The sequence below is a fragment of the Leuciscus leuciscus genome (genome assembly GCF_965113295.1).
Source record: "Leuciscus leuciscus genome assembly, chromosome: 25".
NCBI lineage: Eukaryota > Metazoa > Chordata > Actinopteri > Cypriniformes > Leuciscidae > Leuciscus > Leuciscus leuciscus.
Window position 1 is genome coordinate 7201394 of NC_138724.1, and position 19727 is coordinate 7221120.

The following is a 19727-nucleotide window of genomic DNA, read 5'->3' on the forward strand; positions in this document are numbered from 1 at the left end:
GAAAAACACTGATTGATCGATATCATGTATGAGGAATATACATTTCGGTAAGTTGTACTGTATCTTTCAACAGCGTTCGTGTTTATTTACTATTAGCTAGTAGAAAGGATCGGTTCACGTGCCGTTAGGGATCTGTCACGTCACATTTACAAGCGCCAAAACGGTATTTATTGTTTGAATAGGGGTTATGCGGAACATACTTCCGGGTTCAACAAAACAGATATAACTACTTCCGGTCGTCAGCTACTGAGGTAAACACAGCGTAGGAATGGCGACCTTTTATAGCCGGTGTTTACAGGAGCTACCCATTCTATCCATTTCAGATGTACATCGTATTGCCAAACGGACGTCCAGAGCCCCGAGTACTCCGTTACATAAAGGATTTACGTTTTTACGCCTTCTCATTTATTCATGATTATGAAAGTATGTAAGTTAGTATATGTAGCTTTTGCTAATGGCACCCGATGTAGAGTTAGCTAACTATCAGTAAGTTAGTTTAGACTTAGTATGCTATCAGTAGTTTAACCTTTTATATTTGCTTGCAGACGATTAAAACAATCAAATGAAGACTGCATTTAATTTTTTTATAAAAAAAAAATTCTCAGTGATCACCTACCGCTGCAGATGTGTACTGAAGTGCAAACCGGAAATGCTTATTCCTGTTTTCGGGTTCGAACGTTGGGCGTTCCGCATAACCCCTATTTCGTAATAGAATTGACAGAATTTGAGAGCTGAGATTTTTTTCTATCATAAGTAACCTACTCTGTCTAGTCTGTCGGTCTCCGTGTTCTCCTTGCTTCGCGATTTTTCTGTGCGTGAGAAAATGGATGTGTGGCGTGAGAGCGTGTGAAAAGTGTCAATCGCGTGAGTCTCACGGTGAATGAGTGACAGTTGGCAGCTCTGTTGAAGTTTTTAAACCCAAAGCTTACGATGAATGGCACAGCAGCCAGTGGCCGGTGCAGTCGACATGTTTGTTGTCCTCTCATGTGTGGCCGCGCGCCGCAGTTACGTAGGCAGGTTATAGGTAACGGAGGGAGGGGAATAACAGCGAGCTCGTCAGACGTTTCCTAATAATAAACATTGTTCACGAGTCCCGCAGCTTGAGTCCGAGTCGAGTCTGAAGTCTTTCGAGGACGAGTCTCAAGTCGAGTCTGAAGTCACGCTGTGTGCGACTTAAGTCCGAGTCTCAAACTCGAGTCCCCATCTCTGCAGTGAGCATATCCTTCAGCCTCATATCATGCCCAACAAATACACCCTAACTAAGGTCTATGATCAAATCAACAATTCTTCAGCAAAGTAATATAGTTCATTAGTCTAACTGGAAGCGGTTCATGGCTGTCAGGAAACACAGAAACTTCAATTACACAGTATTATACAGCAGTTAGTTGAGTTCCCATTATCAGGATATTGCTGATATTCAATCCAACAGCACTGGGATGTTTGACTGTGTCACTCAGTTTGTCAGTGTTTGTTACTTTACACAATGGTTGATCCTGCTTCGGCTTTGGTTTGGAAGTATTATGACAGAGAACGTTACAGGAATGAGTCCTAAATCCCAGAAATGAGTTGGAATTTTTGTATACCGGGTTCCAATATGGGTTGAATACGTTTTTGGTTAAATTAAATAAATAATAAAAGCTTAAGTGAACACAAGCTCATGATATTATCACGTTTTATTCTACGACATAAATAATTAGGCTTCAAAATTCATAATGGTGGTTCGCGTGACACTAGTGAAACCAGACTTCATTCGCCCCAATGGAAACATACTTACACTGTCTGAATCGTTCCCTATCCCCTATATAGTGCACTATGTGCCATTCACCAAATAGATGGTAGTTAATGCGTGAACAAGTGACTGATTTCAGCTGCAGCTTCAGCATCTATTGATAATGTAGGGGGTGGAGCTTCAGATTCTAGAGAGCATTTGATTGGACAGAAAATCTGATGAGAAGCTGAAGTGCAGAGTGATGTCATCAAAATCACTGATCCATATTGGCGGAAGAGAGAGACTGTACGTTTTAGGGCTGTACTCAACCAAAGAAAATCTTGGTCGACTGAAGTCCTGAAATTTTCGACTAAAAATCGACTAAAAATGACGGTAAAAAAAACAAAACAAAAAAAAACGTTAAATTAATTAGATGCGCACTGTGCGCCGTACTTGGTAGCCTTGTTGTCCGCCTAAATGAATTATAAATAAACATAAAAAACTAGTAGGCTATTTGCAGTATATTAAATCGTTTTTGACCTAATTATTTTGCACTGAAATTAGTCTGACACGGGTCTGTCGGCTCTGACAGCGTTGCATCACGTGCACCTGCGCAATATCATAGCTTATGATTTCCGAAAATAGTACTATGTTGTCAACTAGTGATATCATCACAAGAACTGTTGAGGAATATGCAACATAATTTAGACAATTATTTTTGTCATACGTTATAATAATAAGTTATAACTGTCAGACACTATCATTTCACCGTGCATGTCCTTGCACCGAGCGAGGCTGAACATGAGCTCAGCTTCGCAGCTGAGACACGAATAGACTATTAACTTAAAGCTTTTACTCTTAATAAACACAAAAGGCACGTCCACTTTAATAAAAAAAGAATATTTATTAAACAAACCAGATCAAGAGCAGAAACGAAATAAAGTGCATAACTGAAAAATAAAGCATCCTAGGCTCAAAACTAACACAACCAACAGCACAGCGCAATTGCGCATTAGGCTCCAAAAAAAATAAAAAAATTGTTAGGTTATAACACTAAAACATTGAAATATGCAAATTCTGATATGTTCATATAGCCTACTCAAAACAGACAGGGCAAGCTAACGCAGACAAGTGAGCTTACCACTTTTAGATATGTCATGTTTGTCGTCGAGCTGTGGAAAACTGTTGCTTGCAAACTTTACATTCGACCTTTTTCCTGTTATCAATTTTAACAAAATGCTGCCACACTGTCGATTTCTTTGTTGTTGACATGTTAGAAGAGGACTGACTAAAACGCTCTCACAATTAAATAAATAATATTCAGCATCAAACCTTCTATAGTTATCGCTCTCTCGTGGGTTGGGCTAATCCAAAAAAGGTGAAAACAAGGGGGGTGTTCTGAAGACAGACTGTTACAGTGAAACAAGGGTACTCTGAAAACACCCCCATTAGCAGTTAGTGCTTTCCACCTGATGAAATGAGCGCGCCTCAGTGCGGCAAAACTGATGAAATGAACGCGGCAAAAAATCGACCAATCAGAATTTTGGTCGAACCAGAACGTATCGACCAATTAATCGACTAATCGACTGAGACAGTACAGCCCTAGTACGTTTTGATCTCATATCTTCTAAATGTGAATTTTGTCACTGTTTTGGAGCACACTAGCTTATAGATAACAGTAAGTAGTGGTCGACGGATATTGTTATTTTGATGGCCGATGCCGATATAAAGCCAATATTATATATATATATATATATATATATATATATATATATATATATATATATATATATATATATATATATATATATTAGGGATGTAAATTTTCACAAATTCCCATGATCGATCGTCGTTTAAATTAACGATCGATTAATCGTTAGCCTTAATACTGCGATATGCGTCTACTGCAGTAGCTATGGCCAAAATGCTCCTCAAAACGCTATATGTTCCTCACCAAATCAATTAGAATGGTTTTAAATATAAATAAAGGGCTAGTAGGATTGTAAAATGTTTCGATGTGATTGATAATTAAATTAATTATTTAATAATCAAATATAACTACTAATACAACGTGTCACCAACGCCGCCTCATATGCGCTTAGAATGTGTGACTGTTGTGGACGCGCTCTTCCTGGAACAACTGCACGCGCTGAATGAATCTGCTACCGTTAAACTGGAGCACTTTGCTAGCACGTTATTTATCTAAAAGAAACGCGTCCTATATGAGATTAATCAGGTATATTCAAAATAAACATAATATTACAAATTATATCTGCACAAAATGACGCAAATTCATGCACAAGTGAACTTGAACTAAGTTACGTGCCATTCATTCAGAACTAACGTTACTCATGTTGTGGACGCGCTCTTCCTGGAGCAACGCGACACGGCAACTAAACCCAAATAATTCACAATGTTTTATTACAATATTGTTCTCTTTATAATGTTATGTGATATTACAGTCCCAATAGGCGGATCTTTTGTGACGTCATTGTTTATGTTTGTCGCGTTGCATCATGGGAATCGTGTGGCAGGAAACACCGCTAGATACCTCTAATTTGATTGTTTTGCACGTTTGGAGGAGGATTTAGAGAAGAGGATGGTTCACTCTTGCTGTGTGGTCGAGTACGGCTCGTTGGGGGCCTGATAAAAAGTTTTTTCGAATTCCCTCCGAAAAGGATCGCGAAAAACGAAAGAAATGGTTGCGTGCAATTAGGCGATTGAACCTGGACGCTCCGAAGAAAGCCTGGATTCCTGCAGCTAACGTTACTGATCGAGTTTGTGAGGCTCATTTTGTTCATGGTAGGCCTAAGTCTAGTGACTATGTATTTATAGAAGATTGAATAAAAAAAATAATAAAACTGAGTCAAATCAACCGAGTCATATGTTTTCGCGTTCTGATTCAGGTGTCCCAAACCGCGATCCACAGCACCCAGACTATGTTCCTCACATCAAAATGGGCTATTCTGGATCACAAAACTTAAAAGCAAAAGAAAAGGCTGTTCTAACCTCTGCTTTTAGCACGATCACTGCTTTCTGTTTGGCAGAAAAGATCGGCCCAACTTTTTGAAAAAACAAAATAATCATAGGCCTCCAGACTTTTGAAAGCCTTTAATCTTTCATGAGTGAAGGGTCCAGGGGTTTCTATTAAATAAGAATAAATGTCTCCCCAGCAGATTGGTGGCCAAGACACGGGCAAGTCGGACCAACGTTTTTTGTCATCCCAGATCTCATATGGGCTTTGAATAACTTCGATTTTGTCACCAATACAAATTTTGAGCTTCTCTCCAAACCTCCTCCGGTCTTCAGATGTTAAAGTGCTTATATATTGTGGATTTCGCCCGCTAACTCTCTTGAAAGTGCTCGTCGCGTCTTTACTGCCCGCAATACTGTTTGTTTTGTTGCCACACAACCACTCGCGCATGCGTACAAAGATGTCAACAAAGATCCTCCTATAGTCATTATTAGTCGTGCACTGCCGTTTGAGCAGCGCGCGCTGAAGCTGACGCTTTACTACAGAGTTAATTCTTAACCAAATGCATCCAATATGAGATAAATCAGATATAGATAGGCCTACAGAAAATAAACAGTATTACAACTTACATTTGCACAAAACAAAAGGCTGCGAATGCACACGCAAACTTATAGTCATGATGAAGGTGTAAAATGGTCCCAAACATAACTCCGGCGCGCTGGCTTTACATGTTTCGCGGTTGAGCAGCGCGCACGCGCATGAAGACCTGCTTAATCGATGATCGATAAGTTGTATCGATTAAATGTATTATCGACAATTAATCGATCGTCGATTAATCGTTGACATCCCTAATATATATATACACTGTATATTTATTTTAATCAATATTTGATAAATTAGAAATAAATTAGAAAACAAATCCTTAAAATAAACATGCTTATACTTTAGATGGCAACTTCTTGAATCTGCAATCCTATTACAGTATTTTTCACAAAAAAAGTAATTATTTAAAAATATATGAATATGTGAATAAAAAAAAGTTAGTAAACACTGTAACACTGCACTCAGTAATCTGGTAATATTGTGCGCACTGGTAATGAATATGACACAGTGGGCAACTGGATATAGCACAGCATATTTTAAAATGAAGGATTTCAAGTTTTTCGATCACGTCTCCTGTGAAGCTGATCTTCTGTTCACATTCACTCACTTCTCATGGACCGACCGTCACTCACAGTAACACGTTTATGCCGGCTAAACATGCACACTTTACAAGATATCACAGCTGGAATCCATTAAATCTGCAAGGTTTGTGAAATTAAATGTTTATTAGATATTCAGAGATTTGTTTAAATGATGTAGATGCACATTTACTGAATGTTGATGATAAATGATAAAGTATTTTAGCATAATTGTTTACCTTTTCTGTTACAATTAATATAAAAGCAACGCTTTACTTTCTCGCATACCATTTACTTTCTTTGTTTACCAGTTCTGTCTAACAAAGTATTCGATATGACTGACAGAGATCGTAAACTCATGAAGACGGAGAATGTGAGTGAGCGCTGTCTGATCAGGCGCTGGTGTTCTCAGCGCCGCCCGTCAAAATAAAAGTCCCGCCTCCAACACATCGGCCAATCAGAAAAAATGTTCAGCCGATGCCGATATTTTAAAAATGCCAAATATTGGCCGATATATCGGACCACTAACAGTAAGGCTAACATATTCATACTAAAGGCCAAACAAACTTCAATTTTGATTTCATGGGGTCTTTATCTTCTTGATTATTGAACAGATTGAACTGATCTGGTCACAAGCATGAGGCTGCAGGCCAAATGAAATCAGAGACGAGCTGATAAACACAACAACAGAACAATTTGTGATAATATAGAATGTGCATCACATGTTCAAGCTTATCAGCATTTTATCAGCTTGAAACACAGCTCATTCAATCATTTTTAGGAGAAGTATTCATTTAAGCATTGTTTTAAAGTTGAGAATGACCTCAAGACAGACACTGTCATTATCATCTGATGAACTTCAAACATCACCCAACATTAAAGAATCAGTTCATGCATACAGAACCTCTTTCTGACCGCATGTGAACTGACCACAGTCACATGAACGAATACATGACTAATTCTGTTCAACAAATAAATCCGTTCATCGTTTCAGTCGTCAACACGCAGACAACATTCACTTTTGCTGTTTCAAAGCGCTTTAAATGAGTAAGAACTTGAACAGCATTTCCGATAAAGCACATAAAATGGTGATAAATGAGGAAGTGTGAACTCACAATGCCATGTAGTTCTGCCACCCTGCTGCTCAGGTCCGGTCTGTGCTTCTCCAGGGCCAGGTAAAAGGGGTTCTTTAGGATATTCTCATCATACACAGCCATATGTGTCCCAAACTCCAGCTCCTTCAAGAGAAAAAAAGGAACAGATAAAGAGAAAGAATGATGCAAAATGGAGGAACATATGGAGAAAAGGAATTTTAGAAATGTCACAGGACGTGGGGGTTGAACTAAACTGGATTAGCATTACTAACCACTTTTGCTCAGCTTACATTTTCTCTCCGGATTGTTTTTGAACTTTGCAAAGCTGTATTTATATCATTATAAACCCTAATTTAATATTAAGTGGCATTTGCCAAGCCAAGCGTGACTATTACTCATTCTTAAGATTGGTAATTTGAACAAAACCCCATTCCTAAGTATATATAAAAAACCCTGTTCACACCAACAACAATAACTATAAAGATACTTTACACTACAACAATAATTATATTAGCATCCACCGGTGGAAGATATCGTTCTGTTTATTATAAGTGTTGCCGTTTTGTCGTTCTGATTGTGATTCTGATTGGCTGTCAAGGTATTTATCGTTCATCAGCTTGAAAAAATCGTTCTGAAAGTGATTCTACGATATCGTTCTTCTGTGCCATTATCGTTATAGTTGTGATGTGAACTCTGTTGTTCTTTTAATGTTAGAATGACTTTAAAAACTGTATCTTTATCGTTAAGGTTATTGTCCTCCTTTGATGTGAAAATTTGGTGAAATAAATATTTTAATTTAAACCAGGGTAACCGCTGTATTACTGTAATAATCAACCAGGGTAACCGCTGTATTACTGTAATAATCAACCAGGGTAACCGCTGTATTACTGTAATAATCAACCAGGGTAACCGCTGTATTACTGTAATAATCAACCAGGGTAACCGCTGTATTACTGTAATAATCAACCAGGGTAACCGCTGTATTACTGTAATAATCAACCAGGGTAACCGCTGTATTACTGTAATAATCAACCAGGGTAACCGCTGTATTACTGTAATAATCAACCAGGGTAACCGCTGTATTACTGTAATAATCAACCAGGGTAACCGCTGTATTACTGTAATAATCAACCAGGGTAACCGCTGTATTACTGTAATAATCAACCAGGGTAACCGCTGTATTACTGTCATAATCAACCAGGGTAACCGCTGTATTACTGTAATAATCAACCAGGGTAACCGCTGTATTTCTGCTATAATCAACCAGGGTAACCGCTGTATTACTGTAATAATCAACCAGGGTAACCGCTGTATTACTGTAATAATCAACCAGGGTAACCGCTGTATTTCTGCTATAATCGCCCTACTGTCAGAGAGTAAATGTACACTACCCTTCAAAAGTTTGGGGTCAGTAAGATTTTTAATGTTTTTAAAAGAAGTCTCTTCTGCTCACCAAGGCTGCATTTATTTGATTAAAAATACAAACAAAAACAGTAATATTGTGAAATATTATTCCAATTTAAATCATCTGTTTTCTATGTGAATATACAGTAAATTTATTCCTGTGATCAAAGCTGAATTTTCAGCATCATTACTCCAGTCTTCAGTGTCACATGATCCTTCAGAAATCATTCTAATATGATGATTTGATGCTCAAGAAACATTTATGATTATTATCAATGTTGAAAACAGTTATTTACATTGTTATTTCATGATGCTATGATGAATAGAAAGTTCAAAAGAACAGCATTTATCTGAAATCTAAAGCTTTTGTAATATTAAACACTACCGTTCAAGAGTTTGGGGTCAGTAAGAATTTTATTTTTGGGGGAAATAAATCAAATAAATCAATACTTGTATTGTTAAACTGATCAAAAGTTACAGTAAAGACATTTATAATGTTAGAACATATTCTATTTTAAATAAATGCTGTTCTTTTGAACTTTCTATTCATCAAAGAATAAAAAATAAAAAAATTTACACAACTGTTTTCAATATTGATAATAATCAGAAATGTTTCTTGAGCATCAAATCATCATATTAGAATGATTTCTGAAGGATCATGTGACACTGAAGACTGGAGTAATGATGCTGAAAATTCAGCTTTGATCACAGGAATAAATTACACTTTACTATATATTCACATAGAAAACAGTCATTTTAAATTGTCATAATATTTCACAATATTACTGTTTTTTTTTAATATATATATATATAAAATAAATGCAGCCTTGGTGAGCAGAAGAGACTTCTTTTAAAATATTTAAAAAATCTTACTGACCCCAAACTTTTGAACGGTAGTGTACATGTTAATTTAGCCCTTCTGCTGTTTTTTTAGTTTTTTTTTTACGCATTGGTCTGAACAGACAAATCTCACTGAATGAAGTTGTTGTGTGAACATTCATGTTGGTGTGAACAGGCCTTTAAACCTTGACGTGTAACCCATCTCACATAGTAACATGAATGATATTTTCAATAGTGCAACTTGTTTAAGTGATCAGATTTACATTGAAGAGGGACCAGAGCAATATCAGAGACTTGAGGTTGTTACTTCTGACATGGGCTACTAGTACACAGTCACCTTGTAACCACCTTAGACTACATATCAACCGCAAAATAATGCCTCATAAACACTCTGAACACCTTAACAGCTGCACATCAATGCCCTATAGCGCCCACTCAGGCCAGCCTACAGTAGCATTTGTGGTAGTGAGACAAGCCCCACTTTACACAGGAAAACATCACTCACAATTTTTTTTTTTCTACAAACAGACAGAAGTTAAAGGAAGAGAGCCTTTTTTTGTCTTTCACTGTATGTCCGATCAGTAGAAATTCAGCTGAACTCATTTAAGCATTCTGTAAATGAAATTAACTTCAAGACACTCCAACGTACAGTAAACATGATCGTATCCAAGTAAACAGAGGCAGACTATGAGGCGGCAAAGCACCCGACAACAAACTTTCCTCTGACTGAAACTCAAAGCCACAGCACATGTTTCTGGAGGGAGGAAAGACGCCTTTAGTACATTTCCACCTACAGTTGTATTTTTGAGTCTTGAAACTGCAGGAAATCCCCACTATGTTCAGAGTGGGAAATAAAAAGTCTATTCGACTCACTTCCTTAAAATGTGTGTGTGAATTCTGACCAGAAAGACTGTAGAATCTCACAAAACCTGATCTCAAAATGAATAGAAAAATGTAAGAAACTATACTTAAGAAAATTAATCTGGTTTTTAAGACCATTGCATTTCTATACGGATTTCACCCACCAATTCTGCCAGTTAGCATAATTGTGATTATTTATCACATCGCAGTAGTATATTTCTACCGCCTTAAAGTTACACTTAAACACCATTGATTGACTGCATTTTTTATAGTACGAGGGAAAAAAAAACTGCCCAGATCATTGTGTTTCACCCTATTATTCAACCATGGTAGATGGTATTCAGGCCATGAAGTTTGTGTTTTACTACGAACATTCCCAGTCTAGAATCCTCAGCTTCATGTGCCAACCAGAAAACATGTAAAAACAGTAAAAGTTTGAACGATTCTGCTAAAGACTTACTCACATATTTATGATGGTTAAAGAGAGTTTGCGACACCATGAATAATTTCATCTTCAAATCGTTGAAATGACGGATAAGGAGGAGGAAAGCCATGAAGATGAAGAGGCTCAGGGTGTCCAGGCGAAGATTAAAGAATCACATGGCAGCTCTGAGAGGTCAAGGCCAAAATCCTGATAATATTTCAAGAGTCAGGCCTCCACCCCTCATTCTGGGCATCATGGGAGGATTGCTGGGATGACTGTCTGCTGAAACCCTGAAGAATGTGAAATCTGCCATGTGATCTGCTCCTCCGGGCCATAACAGACTGGGTTGAGGGGGAACCACACTCCTGTGATCCTTACAGGGATTTCATGGAGTGTGTTTTCCGGTTGACACTGAATTGAGCCATGCCTCCCAGATATCCAGTCACATGACTTTCCATATAAAAGCATTTCACAATGAGCTTTTATCTTGACCCAACACCAGGCCACAGATGATTCAAGCAGAACGATCCTATACTTTAAACGGACAAAACAAAAATGGGCAACTGAGAGATTGGAAACTGGAGATTATCACGTGAAACGAAACAATATCCAATCAGAAAGCGAGATGATGGAAGGCGGAAGCATAACTAACGCAGTCATGGCGCTGCACAAAGTGACATTGATGTGGACAGCAGAGATGGAGGATCAGCTTGTTGATGTGTGGCAACAGCACAAATGTTTATACAATGTTTCGTGTAAAACCTTTCCAAACACTATCTTTTTCTTCCTGCATATCATCCGCCATGCTTATTCTGAAGTCTCGCGAGATTTTGCCAGATTTCCTGTGTTCACAGTCGAGACTGTGGTTGAAAATCTGTTGGTGTGTGTGTGTGGTGTGCTGTCTTTGTCACATCATGGCACACCACACACTATAGGAGCAAAACACTTACATCTAGGCGTTTTTGTCCTCATGTTTGAGGTCTATCACATTTTGAAAATCTTATAAGATGTAAAAAAATATGTTGGTGTGTACCCAGCATTACTTTTAAAGGAATAGTTCACTTAAAAAATGAATTCTGAATGCTGTCATCATTTACTCATCCTCAAGTTGTTTCAAACCTGTCTGAATTTCTTTCTTCTGCTGAACACAAAAAAATATACATATATATTTTGAAGAATGTCAGTAACCAGACAGTTGATGGACCCATTGACTTACATAGTAGAGATAAAAAAAACAAAAAAAACCTTCCTATGGTAGTATTTAATCTTTAATAAAAAAATATTAAAAAAATCGGTAGATCATCCCTTATACCAAGTAGAACTGGTAAGTGATGGATGCTGTGTTAAATATTGGGTCCCACTCTAGCATTAAACACATGCTCCTGCTGCAGTGGCTCCTGTTAACAGCATCACCGATGGTAAACACAAGCGAAAGGGTTTTATTGCAGCTCGATTACAGTACGGGCACCTGATAGTGCTGATTCACTCTCACTGTTAGTGATATTACAGTCTTACAGAAAGATTTCAAATTATTGATTTGATCTGTTTATCTGTGTTAATTTATTCAATCCACATTGCTATATGTATTTTGGGTGAATTCCTGCATTATAAGCACCAAACTTGCAAGAAAGCTTAAAAGTTACGTGCAATAATCACAGTCCTATGCTGAAATTCAGGACCGGAATAGTGAATATGGCCTGATATGCTATTTGAATATAATGGCATTATATGTAAACTTGCGGAGTCCTCCAGGGATCTATCCTTGGACCTCTCCTGTTCAATCTGTATGTTTCCCACTACGTCAAATAATGGCAATAATGTTAAAAGCAGATGAAACTCAAATCTACCTCAATTATCAGGCGACGACAGTCCCATTTCTGACACAGACTGTGAAGTAATGATGCAAACTGACCACACTGCATCATATTACTTTATACTGGTTGCCTACTTCCCAACAATGTAAAAGAAATCATTACAATTTTCTCACCACTTGTTTAATTGTGTGGGGGGATTCACACAATCAATTTCAATGGACAATCTCTAGTGAATTCGTAAAAATCTTGTCAATAAAAGACAGGTTTCTTTCTTTTTTTCTTATTCTGTAAATTAAATAGTTTTGTTCAGAAATAATGCATCAAATGATAAAAAGAAAACAATAGACAGTTCTGAAGTTTCAATTCATAATATGATCACGTGCCTCTTTGCAAATCAATATGAACATTACAACAGTTATGCTCATGTTTTACAATCATGAACACTGTCTTTGCTGTAAACACTTGCATTCGTTAGTAAATAGTTTATAAAGGCAGCTGATAATATTGATAAAAGTAAGCACACAATTCAAGGGAAAATAACAGGAGACTCAAAACAACAACATATGCTTAGTGTGCATATTTGTATACATGGCATCCATAGGTTCAGTCTGGAATCAGTATCTGAGCCTGACACCGATTCATATCACACATCATTTGTAATTCAACACTATGCGTAATAAAACATAATCTGTATTTCATGACTAATGGTAAAAATAGCATCCGATGCTAACTAGCCATTTGCAAACCAGAAGAAAACACAAACTGCATGGGTCAAACGGTTGATCAAGTATGTTTTTTGATTAGTTGTAATTATTTGTGTATACATGCATGTTTCATTGATGCAGTAAATAAATAATGACAATATGAGTGAGTGCTAATATTAGCGTTCATTTTCTGTCAGTTCCTCAGACTTGCTATTGCTAACAGCTCTAAAACAAAAGAGCAAAACCACTGAAGATGTAACTATTAAGCCGTCTTGAAAGAGGAAACAGGTTCGTCTTACCTCAAATAATGATGTACAAGATGGTAAAGTGGTAAACAGAACATTTACTGGAGTTTGGCAGCGAACGCAGAAACATTTCAGACAACTATCGTCAGTCACACACTGATGATTACTGTAAGATGACACACACCAATCAGAGCTGTATTCGATGAGGTGTTAGCCAATCACAAAGCGTCTTTCAGTTTGCTATCGCGACACAGGGAAGCGTCTTGTTTAGGTTAGGCAAAATCTTCTTAAGATTATTTAAATTGAATAACAGATGCACAAACATTTAACAAAAAAAAACAAAAAAAATAAAATAATTGGGAAAACTTACTTGGCATGAGCTTGCCTGGACAACAGCGTACTCTAGTGGAAAACTCCAAAGCCTTGTTTATCAAACCTGGCCATTTTATAAAACAGGTTTTATTCATTCAATAACATCTATCTATCTATCTATCTATCTATCTATCTATCTATCTATCTATCTATCTATCTATCTATCTATCTATCTATCTATCTATCTATAAATTACAGAAACGTCTCTCTGTCTGTGTGTGTGTATGTCTGTTAACCACATATCTCTCGAACCGTTAGTCCGATGGATTTCAAACTTGACAGGTGTCTCGCTACGGTCACGAGTAAGTGCAGCGCCAAGTTTGACGTTGTTTGGATGAGAAATGCTAAAGATATTGTTAAATATATCATTTTTTAAAGGTTGTGGTTTAAAAATAAACATTCTGACATCTGCCAGCTACACTGTTTACTTCTGAATATTATAGTTTGGTTCCTTCTGAATATTATAGTTTGGTTCCAGAATGTGATAAATCCATTTTGATTAATTTGAGTAAAAATGTGTTTTCTTTACCAAGAAAGTGGCAAGATGAAAAACACTATTTTCTGTTTAAAACTTTCACATAGTATCTTTAGGTTATAATATCATATAAAATTCAAATCCAGATTTGGATTTTCAAAGATCTATTATAAAAACTGATTATTTTCCCCCAAAAATGCAATAAATTCATGACACTTTTTTTTCAAAATGCTATCATATTGAAACTGTTGAAATCAGCCATCACTAAGAAATATCTCCTGAACTTTTTTGACGGCGATCAGCTCACAAAAACTGATTTTGCACGGGCACTTTGCACTGCTCCCTGAATCGACGCGTTTATTCATTTGTGGATGTTAACAGAATCTGTAAGTCAGCTATGCTGTTTACTTCTGAATATTATATTTCATTCTGGTGCGCTTAAAGTTATCGCTACTGTGTAACGATAGCCTATGCTATTCACCAACTAAACATATCCTATTCAATGTGTTCACAGTCTCTTTCACGGGCATCATTTGTAGTAGCCTATTCACAAGCTTCCTCAAGCATAGCGTTTTCTCGGAGTTCACTGTGTGCTTTCTACCATGCACAAATATGTGTGTAATTGTAACAATGAGCACTCAAACACACCAAACCAACAATTACTAAAAACACACTCAAAAACGGATTTTGCACGGGCATTTTGCACTAGCACTTAGAAGGTTGTGGTATTCATAAACACTCAGTCAGCTACACTGTTTACTTCTGAATATTATAGTTTATTCACAGCCATCATTTGTAGTAACCTAGCCTGCTCCCTGAATTCAATGCGTTCACAGTCTCTTTCACTGGCACCAAACCAACAATTACTAAAAACACACACAAAAACTGATTTTGCACGGGCATTTTGCACTAGTATTGATAAAAAGTAATATTTTAATTAGTTCTGAATTATGTACCTTTCCCTATAATGCAATAATTGTTTAGTCACAACAGACTCAAATTGCTTTATAAGTATTTATTAACATTTGTTCAGTTTACACACTGACAGTACACTGACATATACAAATCATACAAAAACAACTGAAACATCTATCAACTAAAACTCTGAGACATTCTTGAAACTCTGAAAAGATTCAAAACTTCAACTCCCTCGATCGATCACAATGCCAATGTCTGCAGGTGGTTTATGAAGTTCTCCTCCCTCATCCAAATAATGAACACCGCCATGGTGAGCAGCTCAAGGTCAACCTCACAACCATCAGTTTCCACACTTCATCATCTCTGCTGGCTCCACTCTGCTTCCGGTTCTCTGGCTCTGCAGAGGCTCTCCATGGCTTCGTCTGGTTCTCTGGCTCTGCACCCTCCATCAGCTTCATCCGGTTCTCTGGCTCTGCCCCCTCCATCGGCTTCATCTGGTTCTCTGGCTCTGCACCCTCCATCAGTTTCATCCGGTTCTCTGGCTCTGCACCCTCCATCAGTTTCATCCGGTTCTCTGGCTCTGCCCCCTCCATCGGCTTCATCTGGTTCTCTGGCTCTGCACCCCCATCAGTTTCATCCGGTTCTCTGGCTCTGCACCCTCCATCAGCTTCGTCTGGTTCTCTGGCTCTGCCCCCTCCATCGGTTTCATCCGGTTCTCTGGCTCTGCACCCTCCATCAGCTTCGTCTGGTTCTCTGGCTCTGCACCCTCCATCAGTTTCATCCGGTTCTCTGGCTCTGCACCCTCCATCAGTTTCATCCGGTTCTCTGGCTCTGCCCCCTCCATCGGTTTCATCCGGTTCTCTGGCTCTGCACCCTCCATCAGCTTCGTCTGGTTCTCTGGCTCTTTACCCTCCATCAGCTTCGTCTGGTTCTCTGGCTCTGCACCCTCCATCAGTTTCATCCGGTTCTCTGGCTCTGCCCCCTCCATCGGCTTCATCTGGTTCTCTGGCTCTGCACCCTCCATCAGTTTCATCCGGTTCTCTGGCTCTGCACCCTCCATCAGCTTCGTCTGGTTCTCTGGCTCTTTACCCTCCATCAGCTTCGTCTGGTTCTCTGGCTCTGCACCCTCCATCAGTTTCATCCGGTTCTCTGGCTCTGCCCCCTCCATCGGCTTCATCTGGTTCTCTGGCTCTGCACCCTCCATCAGTTTCATCCGGTTCTCTGGCTCTGCACCCTCCATCAGTTTCATCCGGTTCTCTGGCTCTGCACCCTCCATCAGTTTCATCCGGTTCTCTGGCTCTGCCCCCTCCATCAGTTTCATCCGGTTCTCTGGCTCTGCACCCTCCATCAGTTTCATCCGGTTCTCTGGCTCTGCCCCCTCCATCGGTTTCATCCGGTTCTCTGGCTCTGCACCCTCCATCAGCTTCGTCCGGTTCTCTGGCTCTGCACCCTCCAACAGTTTCATCCGGTTCTCTGGCTCTGCACCCTCCATCAGTTTCATCCGGTTCTCCGGCTATGCACCCTCCATCAGCTTCGTCTGGTTCTCTGGCTCTGCACCCTCCATCAGCTTCGTCTGGTTCTCTGGCTCTGCACCCTCCATCAGTTTCATCCGGTTCTCTGGCTCTGCCCCCTCCATCGTCTTCATCTGGTTCTCTGGCTCTGCATCCTCCATCAGTTTCATCCGGTTCTCTGGCTCTGCACCCTCCATCAGTTTCATCCGGTTCTCTGGCTCTGCCCCCTCCATCGGTTTCATCCGGTTCTCTGGCTCTGCACCCTCCATCAGCTTCGTCTGGTTCTCTGGCTCTGCACCCTCCATCAGTTTCATCCGGTTCTCTGGCTCTGCACCCTCCATCAGTTTCATCCGGTTCTCTGGCTCTGCCCCCTCCATCGGTTTCATCCGGTTCTCTGGCTCTGCACCCTCCATCAGCTTCGTCTGGTTCTCTGGCTCTGCACCCTCCATCAGCTTCGTCTGGTTCTCTGGCTCTGCACCCTCCATCAGTTTCATCCGGTTCTCTGGCTCTGCCCCCTCCATCGGTTTCATCCGGTTCTCTGGCTCTGCACCCTCCATCAGCTTCGTCTGGTTCTCTGGCTCTGCCCCCTCCATCAGCTTCGTCTGGTTCTCTGGCTCTGCACTCTCCATCAGTTTCATCCGGTTCTCTGGCTCTGCACCCTCCATCAGTTTCATCCGGTTCTCTGGCTCTGCCCCCTCCATCGGTTTCATCCGGTTCTCTGGCTCTGCCCCCTCCATCGGCTTCATCCGGTTCTCTGGCTCTGCCTCCTCCATTGGCTTTGTCCGGTTCTCTGGCTCTGCCCCATCCATCAGCTTCGTCTGGTTCTGTTACTCTGCCCCCTCCATCGGCTTTGTCCGGTTCTCTGGCTCTTCCCCTCCATCGGCTTCGTCCGGTTCTCTGGCTCTTCCCCTCCATCGGCTTCGTCCGGTTCTCTGGCTCTTCCCCTCCAAAATGTTCCTACATTCAATGATATTTTCACATATAGATTACTCTATCACAACCTGGTCACTCACTGGAGATACAATTTTAAAACCCATAGAAATGTTATTCAAAAAATCTATACAAATATTTGATCAAAAGCCGTCATTCCATCAGTGTAATATTTTGTATAAAAATACAATATGCTAAATTTTTAACATTTTATTTTTATGTTAAAAATAGCTGTTTAAATTATAAAGTTTTTCACGGACTAGCCCCACCTCCACTTTCTACATACATTAAACCAAGAGCCTCATATAGAGGAGACCTAAAGATCCCGCACAGAAAAACTACATTTGGACAAACTGTTCTGTCTATCAGAGGAAGTCACTTTTGGAACAGCCTCCCAACAAACATTAGAGAATGTCCCACTTACCCTGATACTATATATTGTCATATCCTTATGTGTTGTATATTGTCATATTATCTTTTTGTGTTGTTGTCTTCCTGCCTCGGGACTACAGATGAAAATGAGCATTTATGCTATAATCTGGCTCATTTACTGTCTGTACAGAAGTGTAGATTGTTCATGAATGTTCAATAAATAAATAAATAAATAAATAAAAGACTGATCGACTGATACGTACACCAGGTGACCTGTAAATACGAAAAATCCATTGCAGTTTTGCGAAATATTCTTTTTTCGAATTGCCTGAAAATCCACCTCATGCGAGTGTAAAACTTTTTTTGCGATATATGTGAGTTTTAGCGAAATTGCCGTGTTTCCATTGGGCGTATTTGAAGGGTAATGGAAACGCAGCTGGTATTCTGCCAGACTGGTCAGATTGCCCATGATTGTCCACCACTAAAGGTGCCTAAAAGAGTAGAACCATTGAAAGAAGGTTGCGTGGTCTGATGAATCATGTTTTCTTGTAGGACAGCCGTGTGTGTTGTTTACCTGTGAAAACGATGGCAGTATTATGCACAATGGGAAGGAGGCAGCCGGTGGAGGCAGTGTTATGCTCTAATGTTCTGCTGGGAAACCCTGAGTCCTGGTATGGATATTAGTTTGACATGTGCAGTGAGCTAAACATTGTTGCAGACCATACACCCCTTCAGGACAATGGTGTTCCCTGATGGCAGTGGTTTCTTTTAGCAGGATAATGCGCAGTAATGGTTTGGAGAAAAGTATTGCCCTCCAAATTCTCCAGATCTCAAACCAATCGAGCATCTGTGGCCCTGTTTACACCTGGTATTAAGATGCGTTTTGGTCAATCGGATCACAAGTAGATGAGGGAGACACATTCCCGTTTACACCTGGTGTTTTAATACGTCTCTTTTGTCTACTTTCAACCACTTCTGTCCTGATTACTTCAAGGGGAGAGTCTATGGGTGGGTAAATGTATGGACTTTTTCAGATCTTTCAATCTCATGGACAAAATAAGCTTGCACAATTTACATATGCATTACTTGACTGGAGTGCTGAATTGCAGAGATGTTGCAATGTGCACATCACTATTATCAGATAGATGCGTTATTAACTGCTAATAAGAACTGCTATAATAATAATAATAAATAAAGCTGCAAGCAGCATTTATCGGGGTTCAAGCAGTTAAGGCCTTTAAGGCCTTTAAGCACACAAGCATCAAAAGACATTAAGTTTTATTTAGCAAGCATTTAACAACTGCCATCATAGATGAAAAAGTCAATTTACAGCCAATACAGGCAGTGTACCATAGGAAATATATGGTTTTAAAGCGTTTTTACAGTTATAGCACCTTTTTGCCTGAGTCTTCTTATAGTCTTGCCTGATCTCCACCACTTATATTAGTAGTACTCAAAGTGTGCCCATATATATATGTGTCAGATTTGTTGTAAATATGTAATTTTGATAAGGAGTTTAGACAATTATATTCAGTGGCGTAACGAGCCAACACCGGGCCCTTAAGTAGGATTATCAAGGCGGGCCCCTTGATGACGCAATTGATGACATTGATGACGCAATGTCCGCGAGTAGGCTACCATGAATAGGGCAGGATATATAAGAGATGAGATGACTAACAAAATCAGGAGTAGCCTACGCTCACCAAAAAAAAAAAAAAAACAACAGCGCACCATAACACATTGTTAGGCCTAGGTCCAAATACATAAAAAAGATGCTCTCTTACATTTTCCGAGCTTTCCTTTGTGCAACTGCAAAGTTGTCGATTAGATCAGCATTGTGCGCACAGGCATTCTCAATTGACCCTTTGCAGGGAGTTTGATTGACAGGTGATCTGACTAA

At 39.4% G+C, this 19727-nt stretch overlaps 1 protein-coding gene across 1 annotated transcript in view; it reads right to left on the reverse strand.

The window, feature by feature from the left end:
- Nucleotides 1-13414, reverse strand: part of ankrd27 (ankyrin repeat domain 27 (VPS9 domain)) — a 53031-nt gene extending 39617 nt beyond the window's left edge. The window contains exons 1-2 of the mRNA XM_082159822.1: nt 13304-13414; nt 6979-7101 (exon numbers count right to left, since the gene is read on the reverse strand). Coding sequence (XP_082015948.1) covers nt 6979-7080 — 102 coding nt within the window. The 5' untranslated portion in view covers nt 7081-7101; nt 13304-13414. The remainder of the gene's footprint in view (nt 1-6978; nt 7102-13303) is intronic.
- Nucleotides 13415-19727: the final 6313 nt, after the last annotated feature.